Below are 26,806 nucleotides of genomic sequence, written 5' to 3'. Positions count from 1 at the left end.
CAGAAATCCAGAAAATCACATTGTATGATTTTTAAGTAATTAATTTGCATTTTATTGCATGACATAAGTATTTGATACATCAGAAAAGCATAACTTAATATTTGAGTTGCAATGATTGTGAACGGTGAGGAATCAGCCCAGAATTACACGGGAGGATCTTTTCAATGACCTCAAGGCAGCTGGGACCATAGTCACCAAAAAAACAATTGGTAACACACTACGCCGTGAAGGACTGAAATCCTGCAGCGCCCGCAAGGTCCCCCTGCTCAAGAAAGCACATACTGTATACAGGCCCATCTGAAGTTTGCCAATGAACATCTGAATGATTCAGAGGAGAAGTGGGTGAAAGTGTTGTGGTCAGATGAGACCAAAATCGAGCTCTTTGGCATCAACTCAACTTGCCGTGTTTGGAGGAGGAGGAATGCTGCCTATGACCCCAAGAACACCATCCCCACCGTCAAACATGGAGGTGGAAACATTATGGTTTGGGGGTGTTTTTTCTGCTAAGGGGACAGGACAACTTCACCGCATCAAAGGGACGATGGACGGGGCCATGTACCGTCAAATCTTGGGTGAGAACCTCCTTCCCTCAGCCAGGGCATTGAAAATGGGTCGTGGATGGGTATTCCAGCATGACAATGACCCAAAACACACAGCCAAGTTAAGAAAGGAGTGGCTCAAGAAGAAGCACATTAAGGTCCTGGAGTGGCCTAGCCAGTCTCCAGACCGTAATCCCATAGAAAATCTGTGGAGGGAGCTGAAGGTTCGAGTTGCCAAACGTCAGCCTCGAAACCTTAATGACTTGGAGAAGATCTGCAAAGAGGAGTGGGACAAAATCCCTCCTGAGATGTGTGCAAACCTGGTGGCCAACTACAAGAAACGTCTGACCTCAGTACTTGGTGGCAAAGTAATGTTTTGCAGAGGGGTCAAATACTTATTTCCCTCATTAAAATGCAAATCAATTTTTAACATGCGTTTTTCTGGATTATTGTGTTGTTATTCTGTCTCTCACTGTTCAAATAAACCTACCATTAAAATTATAGACTGAACATGTCTTTGTCAGTGGGCAAACGTACAAAATCAGCAGGGGATCAAATACTTTTTTCCCTCACTGTATTGAAGCAACATCTCAAGACATCAGTCAGGAAGTTAAAGCTTGGTCGCAAATGGGTCTCCCAAATGGACAATTACCCCAAGCATACTTCCAAAGTTGTGGCAAAATGGCTTAAGGGCAAAAAAGTCAAGGTATTGGAGTGGCCATCACAAATCGCTGACCTCAATCCTATAGAAAATGTGTGGGCAGAACTGAAAAAGCATGTGCGAGCAAGGAGGCCTACAAACCTGACTCAGTTACACCAGCTCTGTCAGGAGGAATGGGCCAAAATTCACCCAACTTATTGTGGGAATTATGTGGAAGGCTACTTGAAATGTTTGACCCAAGTTAAACAATTTAAAGGCAATGCTACCAAATACTAATTGAGTGTATGTAAACTTCTGACCCACTGGGAATGTGATGAAAGAAAAAAAGCTTAAATAAATATTTCTCTCTACTATTATTCTGACATTTCACATTCTTAAAATAATGTGGTGATCCTAACTGACCTAAGACAAGACATTTTTACTAGGATGAAATGTCAGGAAATGTGAAAAACTGAGTTTAAATGTATTTGGCTAAGGTGTATTGAAACTTCCGACTTCAACTGTAATTGTAGATGTGACAGCAGACACACAGGATGCTCACAGCAGCTTATGTCACACCAGGAAGTGGAGTTCAGTACACTCTGCAGCTGCTTATTCCCATGAGACAGTACAGCCTCTGCATTTTCTCAGCATGGTTTATATTTGGGTGGTTAAAATATAAAAAATGATGTAATTTGTATGAGAAATTGCTTGTCATCATTCTCTGTCATTCCGATCTCACAATAATGTATTACCTTGTGGAAATTCAGTAAAATAAGGCAAAGTCAATTATGAGGGGGGGGGGTTACATTAATTTTGACAAACTTTATGAATCCACAAATCTGCTCGTGGGGCATGCTGAGATCACTTGCCACATGTTCCATTTGTGATTTTTATGTTTTGCCATGCAGGGAAAACATTTCATTCAACATTTCTAATATCACACCAAAGGACATGATGTCTTAACATAGGTCAAAATAAAAGAAGCAGTCAGATTATGTTTAAAAAAGTATATTGTATCAACTAAAAAAAATAAAAAATATTTGTTATAGAACAACATTAAATACTTCAAATAAAACACTTAAAAAAACAAGAACATTGCTCCATTAAGCAGCATTGTGCTGTAAAATGTTAAAGCTCATAGGTATCAAGGAGACAGCACCAGTGAAGAACATTCTGGTGTTAATACAATCACCCGTTAACAATGCTAAAAAGTGAACATATAAATCATTCTCATGTTCAGAGTTTTAAAAAAAACACTTGAATTGGTTCATCTTAAAACAACATTACTGTAGTGAGTGAATGAGTTGAACAGTTCTAAACTTTCTCTACACCTCTTCTTTGAGTTTCTCCTCTTCTTTGAGTTTCTCCATTTCTCCTGAAGCTTTTCTCTTTGTGACGGTCACAAAGGCTTCATTCTAATTCTTTCAATTTCCCCCCTGGATTTCTGCTCTTGATATCTAGAAAATAAAATTACAGTCTCAAAAGTAGGCCTGATATTCAATTAGGATAAAGGGTGAAAGTAGATTTAATTTCTTCCCAGAATGGGGACCTCCTATGTGTGCAGGCACTTTTTTTATGGGCCTAATCATAGAATTACATATATAATCCCTATTAGTTTAATAGGATGTCTATGGGCCTAATAGTAAAGATTTGTCTTAACTTTTAAAATGTATTAGCCTACCTTTTAATGTGGTATTAACACAACAAGTCATGATATTTTCAACTTATTGTCAAACAATTACTTCAAAAGGATAATGTAGGCTACCTGTACATGTTACTCAGGGACGGCGGAAAGAGGACCGTTTCAGAAAAAAATAGTTTTTAAGCCTCATTTACAGTGCATTCGGAAAGTATTCAGACCCCTTCAATTTTTCCACATTTTGTTACATTACAGCCTTATTCTAAAATTGATATTTAAAAAATAATAATCCTCATCAATCTACACACAATACCCCATAATGACAAAGGGAAAACAGGTTTTCAGTGCTCAGGACCTCAGACTGGGGTGAAGGTTCACCTTCCAACAGGACAATGACCTTAAGCACACAGCCAAGACAACGCAGGAGTGGCTTCAGGACAAGTCTCTGAATGTCCTTGAGTGGCCCAGCCAGAGCCCGGACTTGACCCTGATGGAACATCTCTGGAGAGACCTGAAAATAGCTGTGCAGCAACGCTCCCCATCCAACCTGACAGAGCTTGTGAGGGTCTGCCGAGAAGATTGGTTGAAATTCCCCAAATACAGGTGTGCCAAGCTTCTAGCGTCATACCCAACAAGAATCGAGGCTGTAATCGCTGCTAAAGGTGCTTCAACAAAGTACTGAGTAAAGGGTCTGAATACTGATGTAAATGTAATATTTATGTTTTCTGAGGGGGGGTGGGTTTAGCAACAAAAAAAAGCTTTTTTATAATGGGGTATTGTGTGTAGATTGATGAGGGGGAAAAAACAATTTAATCATTTTTAGAATAAGGCTGTAACATATCAAAATTTAGAAAAAGTGAAGGAGTCTGAATACTTTCCGAATGCACTGTAGATATTTTTCTGCTCATAATTTCTGACATTTGGTAGGCTATTTATTGATCAACTTGTCTATAATTAGATACATGCAGCTCAGCTGGTAGAGCACGGCGCTTGTAACGCCAAGGTAGTGGGTTCGATCCCCGGGACCACCCATACACAAAAAAAAAAATATGTATGCACGCATGACTGTAAGTCGCTTTGGATAAAAGCGTCTGCTAAATGGCATATTATTATTATATTCTATTCTCTTCTCTCATTACTTGATCCTTGTCTAGAATACTAAATAAAGCTTTGCTCACCAGAATGTCATAAATCGATAGAATGATCAATGCATCATCAACAATCTAGTTGACATCGGTAAAGTTTTATCTTTTCATTTCTGCTTCTCTCACAGAGCGAGGACGTTTAGTGACCAGGGAGATTTCCAAATGACATCAGTTTGACCGGTTTTAAGGAAATTAAAAGCTGTGGAAATAGATCCAACATGTTTCTGATAGTATTTCAGTTCGTCTTGGATGCATTGTTTTTGTGGTTGAAAATGAAATACTGTCAGCTTTTATGTCGCTGAATGAAATTGCATGTTAATGCTACACAACAGGTGCTTAAGTGCACATTCGCATTCTCTCAAGATGCTGAAATAAATAAATCATGATGCTCCACTCCTGTTAGCGAGACAAAATTAGCATTTGGTCTATAATTTTACTGCGAGGAACACTTAATTCTGCAGGAGTTAATATTATAATAGGCTACATGTAAGGCCTACATTCAGTGTCCAGACTTGAGTTACTATTCCAACTATTAGGCTACTCCACTTTAAAATAAGTACGGCATCCATACAGTGCCATTTGATAAATAAAAAGAGACATTACTTACAAAACACCAAAAAGTGTTATGAATGACATTCAGTGATTTGTCATCATTCATTAGGCCTACACAAGTCTTGTAACCTGAATTGATGCATACACTGCTGTCCACGCGTGTTTCGCTCTCGGACACTCATCTCTGCAGTGGCAGAATTTCAGCAAAATGTTTATTATCATTGAACCACACCACATTTTGGAGTGTCTTTGCTCATTTCTAATGCGACTGACATGCGGTAATGATAAATAGTGTAATAGCATACAGTACTTCCTACCGGACCATTCCGACTTACTTTCACCCCTGATTAGGACAATCATTTAGATTCACATAATGAATTACAACTTTCAAGTATGTTAAACTATCAAGCTTCTGTTTTTCATATTTTCTGTTTACTATATTGTCGCTCCCTGTATCTCCGTGTTTTCTCTGCACTCCACATCTCTCTGTCTCAAGCAGACAAAATTTGCAAAAAGAAAACAAGTCTATCTAACAATGTACCCAGGATCTTGATTTGTACTGAACAAAAATATAAACGCAACATGTAAAGTGTTGGTCCCATGTTTCATGAGCTGAAATAAAAGATCCCAGAAACTTTCCATACGCACAAAAAGCTAATTTCTCACAAATTGTGTGCACAAATTTGTTTACATCCCTTTTAGTGAGCATTTCTCCTTTGCCAAGATAATCCATCGACCTGACAGATGTGGAATATATAGAAGCTGATTAAATAGCATGATCATTACACTCTAAAATGTGCAGTTTTGTCACACAGCACAATGCCACAGATGTCTCAAGTTTTGAGAGAGCGTGCAATTGGCATGCTGACTGCAGGAATGTCCACCAGAGCTGTTGCCAGAGAAATGAATGGTAATTTCTCTACCATAAGCCGCCTTCAACGTCGTTTTAGAGAATTTGGCAGTACGTCCCACCGGCCTCACAACGTGTATGGCGTTGTGTGGGTGAACAGTTTGCCGATGTCAACGTTGTGAACAGAGTGCCCCATGGTGGCGGTGGGGTTATGGGCAGGCATAAGCTATGGACAACGAACACAATTGCACAATTGCATCGATGGCAATTTGAATGCACAGAGATACCGTGACGAGATCCTGAGGCCCATTGTTGTGCCATTCATCTGCCGCAATCACCTCATGTTTCAGCATGATAATGCACTCAAGGATCTGTACACAATTCCTGGAAGCTGAAAATGCATTGCCTGCATACTCACCAGACATGTCACCCGTTGAGTATGTTTGGGATGTTTGGGATGCTCTGGATTGATGTGTACGACAGTGTGTTCCAGTTCCCGCCAATATCCAGCAACTTCGCACCGCCATTGAAGAGGAGTGGGACAACATTCCACAGGCCACAATCAACAGCCTGATCAACTCTATGCAAAAGAGATGTGTTGACCACCATTTGCATGAGGCAAATGGTGGTCACACCAGATACTGACTGGTTTTCTGATCCATGCCCCTACCTTTTTTTTCAGGTATATGTGACCAACAGATGCATATCTGCATTCCCAGTCATGTAAAATCCATAGAAATCCTAATGAATTTATTTCAATTAACTGATTTCCTTAAATGAACTGTAACTCAATAAAATGGTTTAAATTGTTGCATGCTGCGTTTATATTTTTGTTCAGAATATGTGTGTGTGTGTGCGTGCATGCTTTTATTATTTTAGGATGTTGTGAAAAAAATGCTAATAATGAACTTACTTACGAAAATAACAAACTAGTCATTTGGGAACGGAGATGTCTGAAAAGTAAATCATGACTTATGAAGTCAATCAATCAATCAATCAATCAAATGTATTTACAGTGAGGGGAAAAAAGTATTTGATCCCCTGCTGATTTTGTACATTTGCCCACTGACAAAGAAATGATCAGTCTATAATTTTAATGGTAGGTTTATTTGAACAGTGAGAGTCAGAATAACAACAAAAAAATCCAGAAAAATGCATGTCAAAAATGTTATAAATTGATTTGCATTTTAATGAGGGAAATAAGTATTTGACCCCTCTGCAAAACATGACTTAGTACTTGGTGGCAAAACCCTTGCTGGCAATCACAGAGGTCAGACGTTTCTTGTAGTTGGCCACCAGGTTTGCACACATCTCAGGAGGGATTTTGTCCCACTCCTCTTTGCAGATCTTCTCCAAGTCATTAAGGTTTCGAGGCTGACGTTTGGCAACTCGAACATTCAGCTCCCTCCACAGATTTTCTATGAGATTAAGGTCTGGAGACTGGTTCCTCTTCTTGAGCCACTCCTTTGTTGCCTTTGCCGTGTGTTTTGGGTCATTGTCATGCTGGAATACCCATCCACGACCCATTTTCAATGCCCTGGCTGAGGGAAGGAGGTTCTCACCCAAGATTTGGTGGTACATGGCCCCGTCCATCGTCCCTTTGATGCGGTGAAGTTGTCCTGTCCCCTTAGCAGAAAAAACACCCCCAAACCATAATGTTTCATTGTCATGCTGGAATACCCATCCACGACCCATCCACCTCCATGTTTGACGGTGGGGATGGTGTTCTTGGGGTCATAGGCAGCATTCCTCCTCCTCCAAACACGGCGAGTTGAGTTGATGCCAAAAGCTCAATTTTGGTCTCATCTGACCACAACACTTTCACCCAGTTCTCCTCTGAATCATTCAGATGTTCATTGGCAAACTTCAGACGGGAATGTATATGTGCTTTCTTGAGCAGGGGGACCTTGCGGGCGCTGCAGGATTTCAGTCCTTCACGGCGTAGTGTGTTACCAATTGTTTTCTTGGTGACTATGGTCCCAGCTGCCTTGAGATCATTGACAAGATCCTCCCGTGTAGTTCTGGGCTGATTCCTCACCGTTCTCATGATCATTGCAACTCCACGAGGTGAGATATTGCATGGAGCCCCAGGCCAAGGGATATTGACTGTTCTTTTGTGTTGTCACCTTCTCACCAAGCTGCTTGGCAATAGTCTTGTAGCCCATTCCAGCCTTGTGTAGGTCTACAATCTTGTCCCTGAGATCCTTGGAGAGCTCTTTGGTCTTGGCCATGGTGGAGAGTTTGGAATCTGATTGATTGCTTCTGTGGACAGGTGTCTTTTATACAGGTAACAAGCTGAGATTAGGAGCACTCCCTTTAAGAGTGTGCTCCTAATCTCAGCTCGTTACCTGTATAAAAGACACCTGGGAGCCAGAAATCTTTCTGATTGAGAGGGGATCAAATACTTATTTCCCTCATTAAAATGCAAATCAATTTATAACATTTTTGACATGCGTTTTTCTGGATTTTTGTTGTTATTCTGTCTCTCACTGTTCAAATAAACCTACCATTAAATTTATAGACTGATAATTTCTTTGTCAGTGGGCAAACGTACAAAATCAGCACGGGATCAAATACTTTTTTCCCTCACTGTATAAAGCCCTTTTTACATCAGCAGATGTCACAAAGTGCTATACAGAAACCCAGCCTAAAACCCCAAACAGCAAGCAATGCAGATGTAGAAGCATGGTGGCTAGGAAAAACTCCCTAGAAAGGCAGGAACCTAGGAAGAAACCTAGAGAGGAACCAGGCTCTGAGGGGTGGCCCGTCCTCTTCTGGCTGTGCCGGGTGGAGATTATAAGAGTACATGGCCATTTAAGGCCAGATTGTTCTTCAAGATGTTCAGATGTTCATAGACGACAAGCAGGGTCAAAAAATAATCACAGTGGTTGTAGAGGGTGCAACAGGTCAGTACCTCTGGAGTAAATGTCAGTTGGCTTTTCATAGCCGAGCATTCAGAGGTCGAGACAGCAGGTGCGGTAGCGAGGGAGTCGAAAACAGCAGGTCCGGGACAAGGTAGCATGTCCGGTGAACAGGTCAGGGTTCCCTAGCCGCAGGCAGAACAGTTGAAACTGGAGCAGCAACACGACCAGTTGGACTGGGCACAGCCAGGAGTCATCAGGCCAGGTAGTCCTGAGGCATGATCCTAGGGCTCAGGTCCTCCGGGAGGGGACGGAGAGAGAGAGAATTAGAGGGAGCATACTTAAATTCACACAGGACACCAGATAAGACAGGAGAATTACACCAGATATAACAGACTGACCCTAGCCGGCACATAGACTATTGCAGCATAGATACATAGATACAGACACTGAGACGGGTGGGTCGGGGGACACTGTGGCCCCGTCCGACGATACCCCCGGACAGGGCCAACCAGGCAGGATATAACCCCACCCACTTTGCCAAAGCACAGCCCTCACACCACTAGAGGGATATCAACAGACCACCAACTTACTACCCTGAGACAAGGCTGAGTATAGCCCACGAAGATCTCCTCCACCGCACAAGCCCGAGGGGATGCAAAACCGGACAGGAAGATCACGTCTGTGACTCAATCCACTCAAGTGATGCACCCCTCCTAGGGACGGCATGGAAGAGCACTAGTAAGCCAGTGACACAGCCCCCATAATAGGGTCAGAGGCAGAGAATCCCAGTGGAGAGAGGGGAGCCGGCCAGGCAGAGACAGCAAGGGCAGTTCGTCGCTACAGTGCGTTGCCGTTCATTTTCGCACCCCTGGGCCAGACTACACTCAATCATAGGACCTACTGAAGAAATGAGTCTTCAGTAAAGACTTAAAGGTCGATACCGAGTCAGCGTCTCTCACATGGATAGGCAGATCATTCCATAAAAATTCAGCTCTATAGGAGAAATCCCTGCCTCCAGGTGTTTGCTTAGAAATTATAGGGACAATAAGGAGGCCTGCGTCTTGTGACCGTAGCAAATCGGAGAGATAGGTAGGAGCAAGCCCATGTAATGCTTTGTAGGTTAGCAGTAAAACCTTGAAATCAGCCCTAGCCTTAACAGGAAGCCAATGTAGAGAGGCTAGCACTGGAGTAATGTGATCAAATTTTTTGGTTCTAGTCAGGATTCTAGCAGCCGTGTTTAGCACTAAATGAAGTTTATTTAGTGCTTTAGCCAGGTAGCTGGAGAGTAGAACAATGCGGTAGTCTAATTTAGAAGTGACAAAAGCATGAATTAGCTTTTCTGCAAAAGTTTCTGATTTCAGCAATGTTATGAAGATGGAAAAAAGCTGTCCATGAAATGACAGTAGTGTCCTTCTAGTGTGACATGAGAACAAGTGTGAAGTGGAAAGGGAAAAGAGGAAAGGATGTTTCATGCAGTTTGGGCAATCTGGAGCCGTGAGGGGTTTAGCTAGCATTCTACTACTGTACCCACTAAAATATGTTCACATTACTTCATACAGATTAACGCTTTCAAGCATTGTCATGTAAAAGGGGTTGCACCAAATGAAAATAAAATGGGTACTAATGTGGGAGGGTCGAAAAAGTCCTATATATTGATACATTCGTAATCAAAAACTCACCCTCAGATCATGCCATGTGCTCCAGTCATGTCTTCTGCACTTCCTGGTTGAGCAAGGACCCTCCAACCGCAATGGTTTCCAGATAATAGCTCATTTTAATATCACAATATTCCGCCACACCGGTGGACATAACTTTCTCTGAACAAATGTATTTGATTATAAATATTTATTTATTTTTATATGGATGGACTTGGGAAATATAATTCTCACAAATCGACATCTGTGTTAACATGCTACATATTGGAGAGAAGGGATTCGCTTATTTTTTGTTTTTTTTATGTATATTTGAATTTTCTGGAACACTTTACACATTTAGTTGAAAATAACATTATACAAATGTTATTCATTGTATGAGTCTGCAGATGATCCAAACAAAGCAGTATCTTCTTAACCATACAATAAAGAGTTTTCACAAATGAAAGTAAGTTATGCATGTTTTTGACACATTGGAGTGAAAAAAAGCAGTGGCACGTCAACCACCCATTTATTCTCTGACTGCCTCAGGTATTTGTACTATGCTGCTGAGTGTGATGATTGAAAGTGTTAGTATTGTAAGTTCTCTCCCTTTCGTTCACTCATTCTGTTGATGTTCCCTGTTTTTATAATCGTTACATCCAGACTTAAGATAATGTGGAAATGAACAAGTCACTCATAAGTAATTGCATTTGAAAATACTTTATTAAGACTGCCCCCGAGCCAGGAATATTGATTTGCACAAAGCATAGCCACTCTCGTAAGCTCTAACCCCTCATCATGCCCTTAATAAGGTTGGCAGGAAGTCATACATGCCGAGGAGGTAATTGCATTTGAATCATCTTTATTAATGGAGTAACTAGTTTTGCATGTGTGGTCGAACTCCAAATTGCCTCCACATCCTGTTTAGTCATTCTGTGGGGCCAGGGGCTGGGACTGGCTGTCAGTGACCCGCTGATGACTTCCTCCTGCTGGGTTGGCGTGGTGCGTCTGAGGCTATCCTGCTGGGCGCTCCAGACCAGAGCTAGCTCCAGCCTCCAGACAGCCCCCTCCAGTAATCTGCCCCAGCCAGGCACAGGCTGCTTATCTCAGCCTCTTCCTGTGCCACGGCAGGGCGGTGGCATGGAGGGCATTGTGGTAGACCCTCCCTGATCTCTCCTTATATAGAGCAAAGGGTTATGTAAGTGGTTGTTGCCATCGATGGAGATACACACAGCTGAGTTACAGTAAATAGTGATGAATAAAATGCAGTGCCTGATTTGAATCTACTGTGGTCTATTTTATTAGTTGCCCAAATCCCTGGAAGGCTTCCCTCTGTAATATAGTTAACAGTCTCTCCCTCTGCTCCATAGTAAATGCCCGTCTCTCCCTCTCCCTCGCAGCAGTGACTGCAGCATCATGGCCTCTGGACCATCAGATGTGATGCCCAACCAGGATCCAGCAGACACCACAGAAGAGTGGACAGGTAAACCCACACTTTAACAGGCTTTGATATCCCTTTAAAGGGGCTCTTCACTTTTCTCTTGTCATTGGTAAATAGGAAACTCTGTCTTTGGTAGTGCTATGACTGCATTACGGCAGATCCTATCTGATCAGATTTACAGTATCTAGTCTGTAGGGAGGGAATGGCAACACTACTCCTTGTCCACACAGTTGACATGGATCTATGCCTCCTCTGAGGATCTATGTCTGAGAAGCCTTGGGGTTCATTGCAAGTTGAAGTGAGAGAATTTTATCATGGTGAGAATCCCTCCACATGATCCATGCAAAATTATTAGTGTTTCTTCTAGACCCATGTGCTGTAAGCTCTCTCAGAAAGCATTGGGCTTCAGGGAGGATCAGGCCAAGCTTAAGAAATATATTTTATTACAGTTTTATTGGCAGGAAAGTAAGTACAACAAGATACATCTCAGCACCCCTGAAGAACATATTTTTCCAATGTCCGTCCGCCAACCCTTCACCCCTGCTGTGATGTGCTCTGGAAACGAGGAAGTCAGGGACTGCAAGGTCAGGCTCGGCCCTGTCTCTGGAGGGCTAGCCAGGACGTGGATTAGCCCTTTCCTTCAGGAATAAATCACACTGACAAGGGGGGTAATCTCCTCTATTGGATTGAACTTCTAAAGCGGAGGGCGAAGTCCATTAAAGTAAATAATTTGTCAATGGCTGGAGGTGTGCTGGCCAGGCGGCGGGCCAGGGGATAATGTGGCGTGCCCTGATAGTCGGAGAGAGGGGGAGGGGGTTAAGCTGCAGTCAAGATAGAAGCCCTGTATGTACTACGCCCATGGTGTTAGAGGGGTCTTGGCCATGCCTCTTCCCAGGGTTACAGTTTGTAATAGAATTAACATAAACTCAAGGAGAGTAAGTTGTTGTTGGGTACAGCAGTGCTCACTAGATCAATGAGGATATTCAGTGGGAGAGAAGTTTTTATTGTGTCTGACTGTTTATTTATGTCCCATCTAAGCCCAAATATGGCCTGTTGGTCAAAAATACCCTCTCTGGACAAAATATCTTGGTCTCAGCTATAGGATACTTTTTTTTAACATTTTCATCTACTATATGCAACCATAAATCTGTAGTAGTCCCTCTCCTACAGGAATTGAGTTTTCCCTTGATTGTTGACTTCAGCCATACTGAATGGCCCAATTCAAAGTGTGTGATCATGCCAGCTCAAGGTCTTGTCTGTAATTGGATCTCAAGTGTTTTCCAGAGCATGTGAGCCACAGGATTGTGTGGCTTTATATATAAATATAGTCTGTCACTACTGCCAACCTTCACTCCTCCAAGGCAGTGCTTGCTCTTTAATCAGACAATTGCATTCCTGGCTGCTAAAGGTCTCCATCCTAGGATTGTTCATGTTGCAGTCATCTCCTCTCAAATATTGGCAACATTTCTATGGATCCAACTAACTTGACCTTCTCCTTGATAATTGGCCTTTCTGCAGCGTTGTTTCTCCTTCTGCTGCTATTTTGGCGTAATGTCATATTCTTTCTAAAATAGTGTGTGATTATGTGTTGTATTATGAATTGTTCACAGGCACCCTAGCAAACGTGTTTTAAGATCTCTGCCTGCTATTATTCTCAACAAAGGTTTGGGGTAGTGGACAGAGTTTTTTTACAGAAGAAAAATAAATAAGTAGTTAAAAAGAGGTGTTGAGATTTTCCACTGTGGTGCTAAATTTAAATGGAACACTTGAAGTGTTTTACTACCCCTCTCACTCAGTAATGCTACATGGGTTTTGACCAACACAGGGTAAATTACTCTCACTTTACTTGAGCTCACATGAGGGAGAAGTTCAAATGTAAATAATGATAGATGTTCGTTTAAAAGCTTTCATAAGGTGGTCTTCTTTGTTTGGTGGTGAAAAGACAAAGGTAGTGAAGGAATAGCTCCCATTGTCAACTGGAGATGTTTAACCTCTGTCATGCTTTAACCATGATGTTATCTATCTCCATTGTAGGCAAGAAGAAGTCCAAGTTCCAGACCTTCAAGAACTTTTTTGCTAAGAAGAAGAGAAAAGAGGGAGCCACTCCTGCCGGGGACAATGGGTTGAAGTCTAGCCAGTCCAGTGACAATGTCAATGCCCCTGAACCAGCACTCCTCATCCGCTCTGAGAAAGACGAGGGCTCTGGGTAAGATTATATTCTTCTCACAGGTATCTTTTGGTTATCACTATGGCAACAGCCTCCAGAAACAATAAACACAATGTTCACATCTTACAGTTAAATGAGAAAATACAAGCAATTTCATTTAATCCTTAACAAAGTACAAATGTGTCATTGAATTTCTCCTCTAAGTATGTTTACTACTTTAAAGGCACATATTTGTCCTAATATAGAGTGGAAAGCTGGGAATTAACATTCTGCCTACCATTTAGTCACCTGAATAATAAACCAAGTCTTGTCCGCTAATTTTAGAGTTTAGTGAATTTCCCTTAATTACCTGCTGCAGACATCTTGCCCAGAGACAGGATCTAAGTCCCAAATGGCACCCTATTCCCTATTTAGTGCACTACTTTTGATCAGGATCCATAGGGTTCCGGTTTAAAAGTATTTCACTATACAGGGAGTAGGGTGCCATTTGGGACACAGGCAGAACTATTGACTTGTCATTACTGCTCCTTTAGGTTTTTCTACAAATGTTATTCGATGTATTCCTACATGTTTGAATGGAGATGACCCAGCCACGGCCTGCCTGCTACTTAGAGGAGAGCTCTGGGGCCTCATTTATAACCATTGTGTAAATTTCACACTAAATATCTGCGTGTGCCATTTCTGAAAAGACTGCATACGTCAACAAATATTGAGATCACGCCATACATGCGCATGTTTCCTGTTATAAATCAGACCTGTCGTAAATTGTGTGCATCATGAACGAGCATTATAATTCCGCCTGGAAAACGGCCAGCTGACCTTTTTATGTTGACAATAACAGCCCTATTTGCAGTTTGATTTGAAACTTTTGGAATTAGGCCACAGCATTTTCTAAGGTGTGTTGCCAGAATGTTTTGCAGTGACTCAGACTATCGCTGTAGTATTCAGCAAAGGGCAGTGACTATTTCTGAAATTAAAAATCTATGACAAATTGTTGTTACGTTTCTGAACATTTTATTTAACAATGTTTTGCAGTGACTCAGACTATCGCTGTAGTATTCAGCAAAGGACTGTGACTATTTCTGAAATAAAAAATCAATGAAATCTTTTTACATTTGCTGAACATTTTATTTAACAATGTTTTGCATTGACTATGTCCCCCAACCTAACTATGGTGCACTGCCTGCAAATTCTGAAACATTGTCTAGGCCTACTCGATGCATTTGAAATTACAAGGTGAACTGTCTGTTCTAAAGTAGCCAACTTTTTTTAACATTGTAATGTAGCTAACTAATGTAGCCAACATAACCAAAATAACATATCTATTTACTACTGTGAAGTAGTTCCAATTAAATGAGAGATGGGATGAATTGTATCTTAATTTGTTGTATAAGCTACTTCGGGAGTATGAAACCATCACAGTCAGAAAAGGTGAGGAACCTATTCTGTGCAATAATCAGAAAATACATTATTTATTTTTATATTACAAATAAATCGATTTTCGCTCTTCTCACTAACGGCAAATGATTGCATCATGTTTTTTGGTTTTTATGAATAAGCATGTCATCATTTCCCCCATTTGCACAATATACTACTTGCCTGCTTGCAAGGCAATACTTCAACTATCAGGAATTGTGTGCACGCATGGTCTAATGTTTGTGGGAAGTTAAGCACATTCTCACATCAAGTAAAATGTTTATAAATGCCAAATTTTGCGTGAACCTGCGCTGCACGTTTTGGGGTAGCGTTTGTAAATGAGGCCCCAAATGGTCTGATTTGTCATTTAACATGAAATCTCATACTCAATTGCTCTATTTCTTTCTTTCCAAGGTCAAAAATCTACATGGGAAATAAGGCTCTGTCACATGACAGTGTCTTTGTCTCCGATTTGCCCCTGTCAGAGGTAAACGAGGGTCTGGGAGCCTCTCAGGACAGCATCCATGGGAAAGTCAAGTCTCTACAGGTGGGTAGTTAAGCCTGTGTTCCATTCCTCCATACTGGGACTGACTGGAATTCTGGCTGTTGTACCTATAGTCCTATATCATACACCCACAACAAGTGAAAACAATGTGTCTCCGTGGCTCGTGTTAGTATCCGATATTCAGCTCTCTTAATCGGTATTAGCGTAGGCACTCTGTCTGTAGAACCTGGGTATAAAATGTGCCAGTCTGGTCATAAGCCGGGTAGACTGGGCGCTAGCTAGCTAAGGCTCATCCTTAGGTCTTACTACCTGGAGTGTTCTGGACAGACTCCCACAGAGGGCCAGAGTGTACGCGCAGGCTAATACATACAGCAGTCTGATGCACAACAGTTAGTGTTGGCTAGGCACAACAACATGCTAAAACAGAGGAGAGAACAGAAACCGACTTGGCTGGTGTTGTTCAGCCTATAATAAGTCCATTTGGAGAAGGATAGGGATTCTAAAACCTTTTTTGGAAGGAGACAGAGCAGAGACTGTGTCCTTGAGAGCAGCTGAGCTCATACAGATAGTGTTCATTCAGTGTGTGTATCTGTGATACTGCTTTCTTTCACCACCCAAAGTCTATTTTTCAGCTAGAATGGACCTATTGCTGCTTAACTCACTTTCACTTTACTTATCATTCCACTTTGACAAGAGTTCTTAACCACTAGGTAGGGTAGCATGCTCTCAGAAAACACGTGATCTGAAAGGGAAAAGCCAATCTTAGTACACTATTGCTGCACATGGGTCATATTTGTAAAGGAGTTTGCCATTAACACATTGCAAAATCAAGGTTGATATGTATGCTATTGTCCTGCAGCTCCAGCTGAAACAGGCAATCAGGCTAGGCTCTCCTCCGTCTCTGTGTGTGAAGAAGGGGGATGACGCAGAGACTCTGTCTGAGGATGACGGCCTTCCCTGCAGCCCACCAGAGTACTCCACCCTGCACACTGTCCTGGCTGGGGTGTCCCACAGGGTACGCATCATTATGCAGCCAGGACTGGCATAGTTTTCATGGATTCATGGGGTCAACTTCATGTTAGCGATCATTGCACCAGATTAGCTACATAGCTAATTCTGGTCTTCTGTCCCTATTATGATTATAATTGTGTGGTATGTACTACGTGACTGCAGTCACTTGATACCTGTCACATACAGTGAGAGAAAAAAGTATTTGATCCCCTGCTGATTTTGTACGTTTGCCCACTGACAAAGAAATGATCAGTCTATAATTTTAATGGTAGGTTTATTTGAACAGTGAGAGACAGAATAACAACAAAAAAATACAGAAAAACGCATGTTATATATAAAATGGGAAATAAGTATTTGACCCCTCTGCAAAACATGACTTAGTACTTGGTGGCAAAACCCTTGTTGGCAATCACAGAGGTCAGATGTTTCTTGTAGTCTCAGGAGGGATTTTGTCCCACTCCTCTTTGCAGATCTTCACCAAGTCATTAAGGTTTCGAGGCTGACGTTTGGCAACTCGAACCTTCAGCTCCCTCCACAGATGTTCTATGGGATTAAGGTCTGGAGACTGGCTAGGCCACTCCAGGACCTTAATGTGCTTCTTCTTGAGCCACTCCTTTGTTGCCTTGGCCGTGTGTTTTGGGTCATTGTCATGCTGGAATACCCATCCACGACCCATTTTCAATGCCCTGGCTGAGGGAAGGAGGTTCTCACCCAAGGTTTGACGGTACGTGACCCTGTCCATCGTCCCTTTGATGCAGTGAAGTTGTCCTGTCCCCTTAGCAGAAAAACACCCCCAAAGCATAATGTTTCCACCTCCATGTTTGACGGTGGGGATGGTGTTCTTGGGATGGTGTTCTGGATTTCTTTGTTGTTATTCTGTCTCTCACTGTTCAAATAAACCTACCATTAAAATTATAGACTGACAATTTCTTTGTCAGTGGGCAAACGTACAAAATCAGCAGGGGATCAAATTCTTTTTTCCTTCACTGTACAATACCATACATACCTGCACATACCACACATTCATGTTTCATGAAAGCTACCGTGAGGATGACTCCATGCACTCATGCTTACGTCTACAGATCTATTACTGTCTATCACCCTTTTATAAGTGCATTGTCACTCATCCTGTCGGTCTCTCCTTCCAAACTGGTGCAGAGGAACAGCTCCCTGAGTCTGGAGGGAACAGACAGCGATGAAGACCAGGTAATAACCCGTTATCCATGTCTCCAGTATGCTATTTTGTTAATCTAGTCATGCGCTTCCTATTCAGTGGACACAGTGAAGGATCCTCCTGGTCATTTGACCATCATGACCAATCAGAATGCATCATTAGCCCAAAGAGGAGGAGAGGAGGCTCCTCTATCGTCTGTAAAAGGACATGATGTGGATCAAGATGAGTGGGTTGTATTGTCATTTGATTTTAAGAAGAATAAATGTTCCCCAGATGTATTACACAAGTTGATGTCTTAGAGTACATCCGTCTTTTGATGAAGTATAAAGCTGTGTGTCTTTTGATGAAGTTTGTACTCTTCGAGAAATGAAAGCTTCCATGTCAGATGCAGTGTTAAGCAATAGGAGTGAATCAGGATGGAGGCATTGTTGAGCTTCATACATCGATGATATGTATACCATATGCGACAGGCTCAGAGCAGCTACATGAGTTGTGTAAGCCATATTTACACCATACATGTACACAATGGTTTGTTATAAACATCAGAATTTAGGATCCTTAGATACTGCTCTTTTCTGCCTCTCTCTGTCTGTGAATTATTTGGCAGAAGAGTCTCATGATCAAATGTAATTACTGCAACTTATTAATGAGTTAGCGTAAACAAGACAGTCAGTGGTATAATGCTGTGTGAAGTGTAGCTGGTGTTATTATCTCAGCTGGCACGCTCACACTCTGCACAATGGGACCAATGGGATGAATAGATACTTGGCTAGTTTCTATGAATGTTGATTGAATCTTTTAATCCTTTCTCAATTGAATTTGATTGAAAGGAATCTGCCAAGGGACTCCAAATAATCCTCTGAAGTTGTGAAAGGAATGTCCTAAAAAGGAAGACCACAGTTGGCATTTGATGGACTTAAAAATACTTACACAGACCTCCAATAGTACATTCAACAGTAGCTTCTATTGTTTTTGTATATACGATAGTAGACCATTTTTCTCTTGAGCTGTCTTTTCCACGAGTTTAAAAAGGGGTCAGAATAAAATGAAAAACCTCCAGAGTAAATCACTCCACTCAGCATTCCAATTGCTGCCTCGTGGGATGACAGGAAGATGGGGGGGGGGGAAAGTCCCATAGGAACTGGTGTACTATCTTACCATGTGTGATTTTCAGTAGTTGCTGACTGTTCGTTCTGAATGACAAACATGACGCAGGCACACACACACAGATGCACTTGTTTGTTCCCGGAATTCCAAATAGTTGTCATGCGCTTGTGTTTTGCCTCGCTTGTGATGCCTTCAGTTGGACCCGGAGCTGTAACAAGCTAGAAGATTGTTTTTCGAGCCATAAAAGGCAGCGTGCTGTTGGTTTGACCTCTTTTGAAATGGGAAGGGGTGGCAGTACACTCCCTTCGTCTGCCTGCGCAAACACCACTGAGAATCCCACCACAAATCTTCAGCTGAAGATGATGACCTGACAGTAATAATGCTGCATGTCATTCTGCTGGTCTGTTTCTACAGGATGTATTGTTTGACTCGGAGAAAGGGGTTGCTATTGAGTCTTCCGTGTGGTCTGAATGCATTCCATTGGTTTTCTCTGGCAGTCAGGCTGTCTGCTGCAAATGGGGATATTACACCACTCACAGAGTCAGGAGGCCCTGCCAAGCCGAGCTCTGGCTATAGAGCAAACAATACATTTAATTGACTGTATATCTAATCCACTCTGCTGGATACAATACAAACACATAGGTAGTTTCACTTATGACAACCTGTCTCTGGTTACACAGGGCAAATACAAATACTTTGATGCCCATAATGGCAGCAATCCTATTTGCTAATATTTCCATGTTTGTGTAAAATCTGTATTGTATATGACAAATGGCTATTTATCGTAAGAATCCACTTCTAGTATGAAAGCAAGATGTTAGGTCAGAGGTGACCCATTTGCGTCTTCTTTTGAGCTTCCTCACTTCAGGTTAGACAAGTTGTCATTACAGGTGACTTAAAGTAAATCAGGGTGTCACTGAAGACCATTCACTCTCCAGTCCTCTGTCAATCTATTTACCTTTCAGAGTGAATTGTTGTCTGAAACAGTAGAGCAAACCTACATTCCAGAGCACTGAGAGCAGAGGCCTGTATTTGTTCAGCTAATGTCAGGGGGAGCCAGGCAGAAACATGCCAGGATGTAGCTCTGCCTGGGACTTCAGAGGCTGGGAATTTTTTGTGACGCTCGAAACTACTAGGTCTTGATAATGGTGTCCCTGACATTGTTTATCCAGCTGTACAGACAGACAGTCAGTCCTCCCTTTCCTCTCCTCTTCTCTGTGTCTTAATGCTTTTCCTTAGTCTTGAGTAGGAAACTCACCCATGTCTTAGGATATGGTTAATCCGTTTCAGGAGATAAACTATATTTGATCCACAATACAGTATTCTTGAATCTGTTTAGCTGGCACCTGGCATCAGCAGAGAGTAAATGACGTGTGTGGACAGAGATGTCTGAAGACATTGAGGTTGTAAGTTGTAAGAGGTTGTAATAATTATATTATTTACTGTGTTAAAATGGCCGCTCTCTCCCCTCATATGTAGATGTCCTGTGAGGCGGGCTCCAGATCGGTCAGTCCCCTGGTCTCCCTGCCTGTAGACTTCAGCCAGCCTGCAAGTCCCATGGGCTGCCTGGACAACACTGCTGCTCGCCACCGCCTGGCCGTCCGACACAAGGCCTGCTCCAAGATGAGGAAACCCACCACTGTAAGATATACATACCCATCCCTTTCCAGCACAACCAGCCCCTCTCCCGACTCCCCTGGCCAACACACACCAAACCCACCCGCTTCTATTCCATACCCAGCCCAAGTCCCCTCTGATCACCAGAGCAGAACCCCATAAAAATCCATCCCATGAGCCAAGTGTCCAGCCCATCTAGCCCAACCACAACGCGCCAGCCTGCCGTCAACATGCATGGCTGATGAGTCTACCAGATCTGTGTAAAACATGTGCCCCATATGAAGCTGGAAAGATTAATTATCTTTAAATGAACTGTATCGTTAAGATTACATTATGACTCATCTCTGCCATCTTTCTTTTGCTCAGAGGGTTGATCGCAGGGCTGAGGGAGAATCATTCCAAGAGGAAAGACTGAGTTTTGTCATTCCAGAATCTGTGGAGGAGGACAAGGAGGAAGGTAATATAAATTATCCTTATTACAGTAACATTACACAACATATTGGTGAAATATCAGAAAGATAACCATTCTTACTCAATACAATGAATGATGTGATAAAATGCTATAGTGACTTGCTTATAGTGGCCCTGCTCAGACGTAGTTATGTGTGTTCCAGATGTGAAACGTGAGCAGGCTGGTGCTGCCGAGGAGGAGAAGGAGCAGCCAGATGGTGCCGTGGTATCCCAGCAGGCCGAGAGATCAGCCCCAGATAAGGAGGAGGAGGATGAGCAGGGGGACCAACAGGAAGTGTCTCAGGATGCCTCCTCCTCATCCCCATCCCCCTCCATACAGAATGAGTCTGACTCTGAGGAATGTCTCTCAGGCCTGGCTAAGGCTCCAACTCCCCAGCCCCGGCTGCAGACCCAGACTGCCCCCCTGCCTGGCTCCCTGGACTCTCTGGAGCCCCCTACTAGAGACTACGATGACTTCCTCCTGGCCCCTACTGGGTGTGAGGCGGCTGAGGAGGGTAGCTCTCTACTCCAGGAGGTGCTGAGCTCCCTCAAGTGTCCCTTGACGTCTGTCCTGGGGTTGGAGATGGAGGCTGTGCCCCTGGAGGTGGAGGTGAATGCGAAGGGCTCAGACCCTGAGATCCGGGTGGATGAGCTGGCTGATGAGCCTGAGCATCCGTCCCTTCCTTCAGACCCAAACCAACAGGAAGAAGCCTGTCTCCCCAGTGATGGACCTGACTGCCCAGCAGAGTCCCAAGAAGAGGTGGAGGGTGAGCCTTATGAGTCTGAGGAGGAGTTAGTGGTACAACATTTCAAACCAGAGGAGGAGGAAGAGGAGGATGCAGAGAAAATCAACCCTGAATACTTAACCAAAGAAGATCAGGACATTCCTTCAGTTTATATGAAAAATGAGGAAGAAGAAGATAGTGAGGAAGAGAAAGAAGAAGAGAAGGAAGAGGAGAGGGAGGAGGCAGACGTAGAGGAAAAGGAAATAGAGGAGGAGGTAGTAGAGGAAGCAGAGGAGGTTGTGCAAGAGGAGGCAGAGGAGGAAAAGAAAGATGAGAGGAGGGAGAAGGAGGAAAAAACAGAGCCAATCTCAGAGGTGCCAGTGCAGAGAGCCTTATTGGAGGAAGAGGATGTAACACCAACCTCTGTGGAGGATGATGCACAGCAGGTTCCAGACAATGACACAGACCCTGAGAGAGCTTGTGAGAGCTCTGAGTGCCCCACTGAGCTGCCTGACCAAACAGTTAGGGACCAAGCCTGTGTCTCCCAGCTGCCAAATAGCAGAACACCTTCTCCAGAGTCCCTAGACCAGCCTGAGTCCCCTACACACACCACACAGGACCAGGAAGAGCCCAGTGTAACGACTGACCAGCCCAGTATAACCAGTCCCAGTGCAGCTGCTGGCCCAGAGCAGAGCCCCCAGGAGCCCTGTAGTGGACCAACTGCCACAGAGGATCATGGGAAGCCATCTTGTGGCTCTGAGCAGAGTAGACACAGGTTTACCATTTCCCCCGCCTGGCAAAGGTTGGCCACCAAAGAGCCAACCTCCCCTTCTCCATCTCCCTCCCCCGCTCCCTCCCCCTCTGTCACTGTGCCTGGGGCTGTGGAAGCGGGGGTTACAGCAAAGACAGATCCCCCAAGTAGAGTGGAGCCACTTAGCCCTGTGGTGGCTGAAGTCCCTGCTAGTCCCAGCGGAACACAGAGCACCACGGCACCCATCATTCCCCCTAAAGACACTCCCCCTGCAGCCCAGGAGGAAGGGACCCCTGAGAATCCGTTTGGTGTTAGGCTGAGGAAGACCTCTGTGGGTATGCTGCGCTTAGGATCAGAGAGTGAAACTCCCCCCTCATCCCCAGGACACTCACTTCCCATAGAACCACAGAGGGTCTCGTTCACTGAACCACAGCCACAGCCACAAAGCAAACCTGCCCTGCTCAGAAAGCCCTCAGAGCTGGACGGTATCGTCAAGCCCAAGAGAACACCAGGTACTAAAACCATCTTAGTCACCATCACTCCAGTCACAGTGTTTACAGACACACGTGATATATGGCATATCCTTCACTCGCAATGTCAGCTTTGTTTATATCTATTTTTAAAATGTTGAGCTCAATAGACTTCAGATGACAAAACATTTAGTCTGTGTATGTATGTTTTAGGAATATGGACTCCTGCTGGACTAACAATTCATACTGAAACAGGTCCATGAGTGCTGTTGAGAGCAGACTTATTGAGAGCTATCTAAAAAGAGACCTATAAACACCAAGGAGAGATTCCTCTAAATCCCTATGACTATTTCGATCAACTAATTAGCTGTATTCGAATGCTATTGATTCTCTGCATTGGTCTTTCATTGGTTCGCACCTCTTTATCTTACATTTCCACTCTAAACAAAAACATTATGCCAAATTAAATTACCAGGCCACTCATAACATATTCCACACCATTTGAAGACATTCTCCTGTGTTCTTCTGTTTCAGATCTGTCTGTGGGTCGAGTGCCTAGTGGGGGATCTGAATCGCCAAGCTGGATCTCAGTGGCCAGACAAAAGCAAAGGATCTTCAAAGAGAACTCATTGGAGGAAACCACGGAGAAGAAGGTCCCTGCGGAGAAGGTAGGGATGGTGCACATTGTTTCATGTGTTCTTTTGTTTAACGAGAAGCCCACTGTTTCAGAGAGGAAAACAGTTGACTTGTCATCAACCCATCCATCCATTTATTCATCCAGTCCTCAGCTCTTGTTAGCATTTCTTCTGCTATCACAACAGGATCCACCTTTTGACGCAATATCCAGATTTTATATGACTGTGAAGTTGTGTAAGTGCCATTTACTTTATGTTATACATGTTGGAATGAATAAGCAGTTCATTCAATCTCTTTCCAGGAGGAGCCTAACAGAAAAGGTTCCATTCCTACATTGACGAGTCCTGTCAACAAAGACCAAGCCAAGCCTCCAGGACCTCCTATAAAAGGTTTGACTCATCAGTATCCCACTCTGCTACCACACATATATCTCTTTCTTATAAAGAGTGTTTTCATTGTTCTCACGAAGTACTGAGTGCGATTGATACACTGCTGCCCCCATGTGGATGAAACGTGTGAATAGAATGTTCCCGTTTAAAATGTTCTGTATCTGAGACTTCATTTTATCACACCTACAGTCTCTTTAGGAGAATGCGGAGTGATTGTGTCACTAAAGATGTTGTTCTCTGCTCGTTGTCCATAGTGTTGTGTTCCCAGCCTGCCGTGGTTGAGAATGAGGGGAAGAGAGCCCTGGCTCACCCTGCACCTACAGCCTTGGCCCAGGAGGAGCCCCCATGGATGGCCCTGGCCAAAAAGAAAGCCAAAGCCTGGAGCGAGATGCCCCAGATAGTGCAGTAAAGACGGGCCGTCTCAAACCGAACCATCCGTCCACTGATGGATCAGAATGCATTTGCACAACCAGAGTATATCTTTTGTCTTCTAATACCTTCGGGTTTCTGATTGGACAGATGCTGAAACCCTCCAATCACGTGCCGCGGTGAAAGGAGTCAGTTGGGAAATGGGCCAAATTATTAAAAGTTATGGCATAAGATTGAATTCATTGACATTATATATCTTTATGTAAAACCAACCAATGATTGAATGATAGTTTTTTGTTTTAATTTCTTAAGTGTTATTGTCAGTATTCCTTGTATGAGTGTGGGTCCGGTGTGTCAAATCTTTAAACCTAGCCTTAATCTTTGATTTGGAGGATGAAAAAGCATAGATGGAGAGAAAGAACTGAAGGTTTTTTCTTTGTATTTATTAAATCTCTTTCATGTATGTTTTATGTATTTTTGTTTTATTTTTGTATGGCCTTTGAACATGTGTACATTAAATGTGCAGAAAATAACAAATGTAATCGTTGTTTCTCTTTGTCATCTCTCCTTAAGAACAGTAAGATACAAAAAACTGTGAATGTTACTCTTCTTTGTACCTACTGCCAATAGTGCACCAAAGATATAATCATAGCCATCTGTTTAATCTGAAAGGTATAGGCATACTTAGGCCGTATAATATTGTTTTACTGTTAAACAGATGCCCCGCTTCACATTTCTACCCCCAAAAATGTTTATTATTTGATTCATATGAACGATTCCTTTTAAACAATTATTTTAGATGAATTGAACAAATCACTTTGATATTTTTATATATTATATATTTTAGTAGTTGGGATTCAGTTCAATCCGAGTGAATCGAATCATGGGAATCAAAATAAGCATTTGTGGATTGCGAACAGTACGCTTAGGATTTTTTACAAGGGGTTCAAATACTTATTATTTTTTATTTTTTATTTTCTCACTCGCCTCACTTTTCTAAAATGAAATCTGTTAAACAGTTAATTGAATGTGTATGGCCCTAGTGAGGATAACTGTAAACATTAGCTAATGGGGGGGGGGGTGCACCTAGCAACGACGGCTTGTGTCGCTTATTGGCCAAGGCCAGCCCTGTGGATAGCCAATGAGAGATGGCAGGAAACCCCCATGCAAAGATGCATGCAGCAGTCGGACCCTTCTCAAAACTCCACTGGTGGTAAATACCACTGAATTCCTCCTTGATCAGTTGTTCTCCGCCTCGTACCTGTGCTTCGTACAGTGGAGTGGTGGAGGGTAAACACACAAACGGTGTTTACGCACCTTTTTTATTTTGAGTGAGTGTTTTGATTTATATAAACCCTGGATTGCTGATGTTATGTATTGGCCAATGAGAGGCTTTGAAGCCACCGGTCGGCCATATTGGCACTCCTCAGAAGAAGCAGTCCTCCATAGGAATGAATGGAATTCTACAGTATTTCAATGAAATGTTTCAAGGACAAAATTACATGTATTTAAGTATTGTTTTTGTTATAGTGGGCACAGAAAAATTAGAACTTGTGGTAACACTTAATTTTAAGGGTTCCTTATTACATTGCAATTACATATGTAATTACACTAACAAGTATTGTAATTGTAATAATTAATATTTACACTGTAAGAACATGTAACTGGTGGTAATTGCAGTTTGTAATTACAGGGGTGTAACAACGAATGCTTGTTACTATGCTTGTTACAAATGTTAACGTTTCCGATATGCATCCCAACGCACCATATTACAGCATGCACAAACCACGTGATGAGTGTTAGCCAATTGAAAACCGACCACCTCATTGACACAACTCTGCCATAAAGATCTGGAGTCTGATGCTCAGGCCCAATGGCAGAAATCAGTTCACAAACGGTTCACATAATGTTTTATATTTTTTATTGTTAAATAATTTAACGGTGCATTTGACAATGGGTCAATTACTTTAACCATCAATTACATTTTCTTAGACACATTAATAAACAGTTATGGTTAAAATTGTGAGACAGTCATTTGTGCTTGCCAAATTGTAATGGTTTATAAATGCACTTAAAAGGGTCACAAGACAAAATCTTATTTCATCATACAACCTTGCAAGGGTTTCACTGTTGAGGAACATTCTCACTTTTGGATGGGATGCATTAGTGCAATTATTTATTTATCCCAGGAATTAAGGCAAACCCAAACCGACAAGCCGGGTACCTTCTCCTTTGAGACAAGTACAGGAGATAAAAATACATGTTACGTGCCTGAAGGCCCTGAGCAGTCGATGGATAGTGAACTTGAAATTGACCCTGACAAAAGTAAGGAGAAAGAACCTGCGTCATCAGGTGAGGTGAAGGCTTCCGAGATGACTTTGACCCAATGGGAGTACGATTTGTGGAGGAAGTAGATCCATGCCTTTTTGGTCAAAGTATCCAGAGGTGGACAGAGCTTGATTGTTTTCTGTCTTCTGCTGCGAGGGAGAGGGCACTGCACTTTTCGAGAGTCAGGACGAAAGCGGTGGCCTGCTTTGCTCTCTGGACCAGAGCGACGCTGAAAGGAGTGATAATTGGGGTGGGGTTGAGTGTTAAGGTGGATCAACTGAAGTTGGGGATCCCCAGCGTCTGTGATGCACGCTGTTTGGTGCGACGCAGACTTGGTGGAGTGGGGGTGGGGGGTGCAGAGGACTTTTTTTTCTCCAAAAAAAA

At 42.8% G+C, this 26,806-nt stretch overlaps 1 protein-coding gene across 3 annotated transcripts in view; it reads left to right on the top strand.

Moving 5' to 3' along the window:
- Positions 1-24,636, top strand: part of LOC121544913 (CRACD-like protein) — a 44,844-nt gene extending 20,208 nt beyond the window's left edge. For 2 of the 3 annotated variants that reach the window (XM_045208384.1, XM_045208382.1), the window contains exons 2-12: positions 11,267-11,349; positions 13,342-13,513; positions 15,305-15,437; positions 16,255-16,410; positions 17,565-17,612; positions 20,167-20,328; positions 20,671-20,761; positions 20,919-22,742; positions 23,235-23,368; positions 23,638-23,725; positions 23,980-24,636. In XM_045208384.1, the coding sequence (XP_045064319.1) occupies positions 11,283-11,349; positions 13,342-13,513; positions 15,305-15,437; positions 16,255-16,410; positions 17,565-17,612; positions 20,167-20,328; positions 20,671-20,761; positions 20,919-22,742; positions 23,235-23,368; positions 23,638-23,725; positions 23,980-24,134 (3,030 nt within the window). In that variant the 5' untranslated portion in view covers positions 11,267-11,282 and the 3' untranslated portion in view covers positions 24,135-24,636. The remainder of the gene's footprint in view (positions 1-11,266; positions 11,350-13,341; positions 13,514-15,304; positions 15,438-16,254; positions 16,411-17,564; positions 17,613-20,166; positions 20,329-20,670; positions 20,762-20,918; positions 22,743-23,234; positions 23,369-23,637; positions 23,726-23,979) is intronic. The other variant, XM_045208383.1, reaches the window with a different exon arrangement.
- Positions 24,637-26,806: the final 2,170 nt, after the last annotated feature.

The sequence above is a fragment of the Coregonus clupeaformis genome, chromosome 3, assembly GCF_020615455.1.
Source record: "Coregonus clupeaformis isolate EN_2021a chromosome 3, ASM2061545v1, whole genome shotgun sequence".
Classification (NCBI taxonomy): domain Eukaryota; kingdom Metazoa; phylum Chordata; class Actinopteri; order Salmoniformes; family Salmonidae; genus Coregonus; species Coregonus clupeaformis.
The sequence above is the reverse complement of the archived record's forward strand: the minus strand, read 5'-3'. Positions and strand labels throughout refer to the sequence as shown.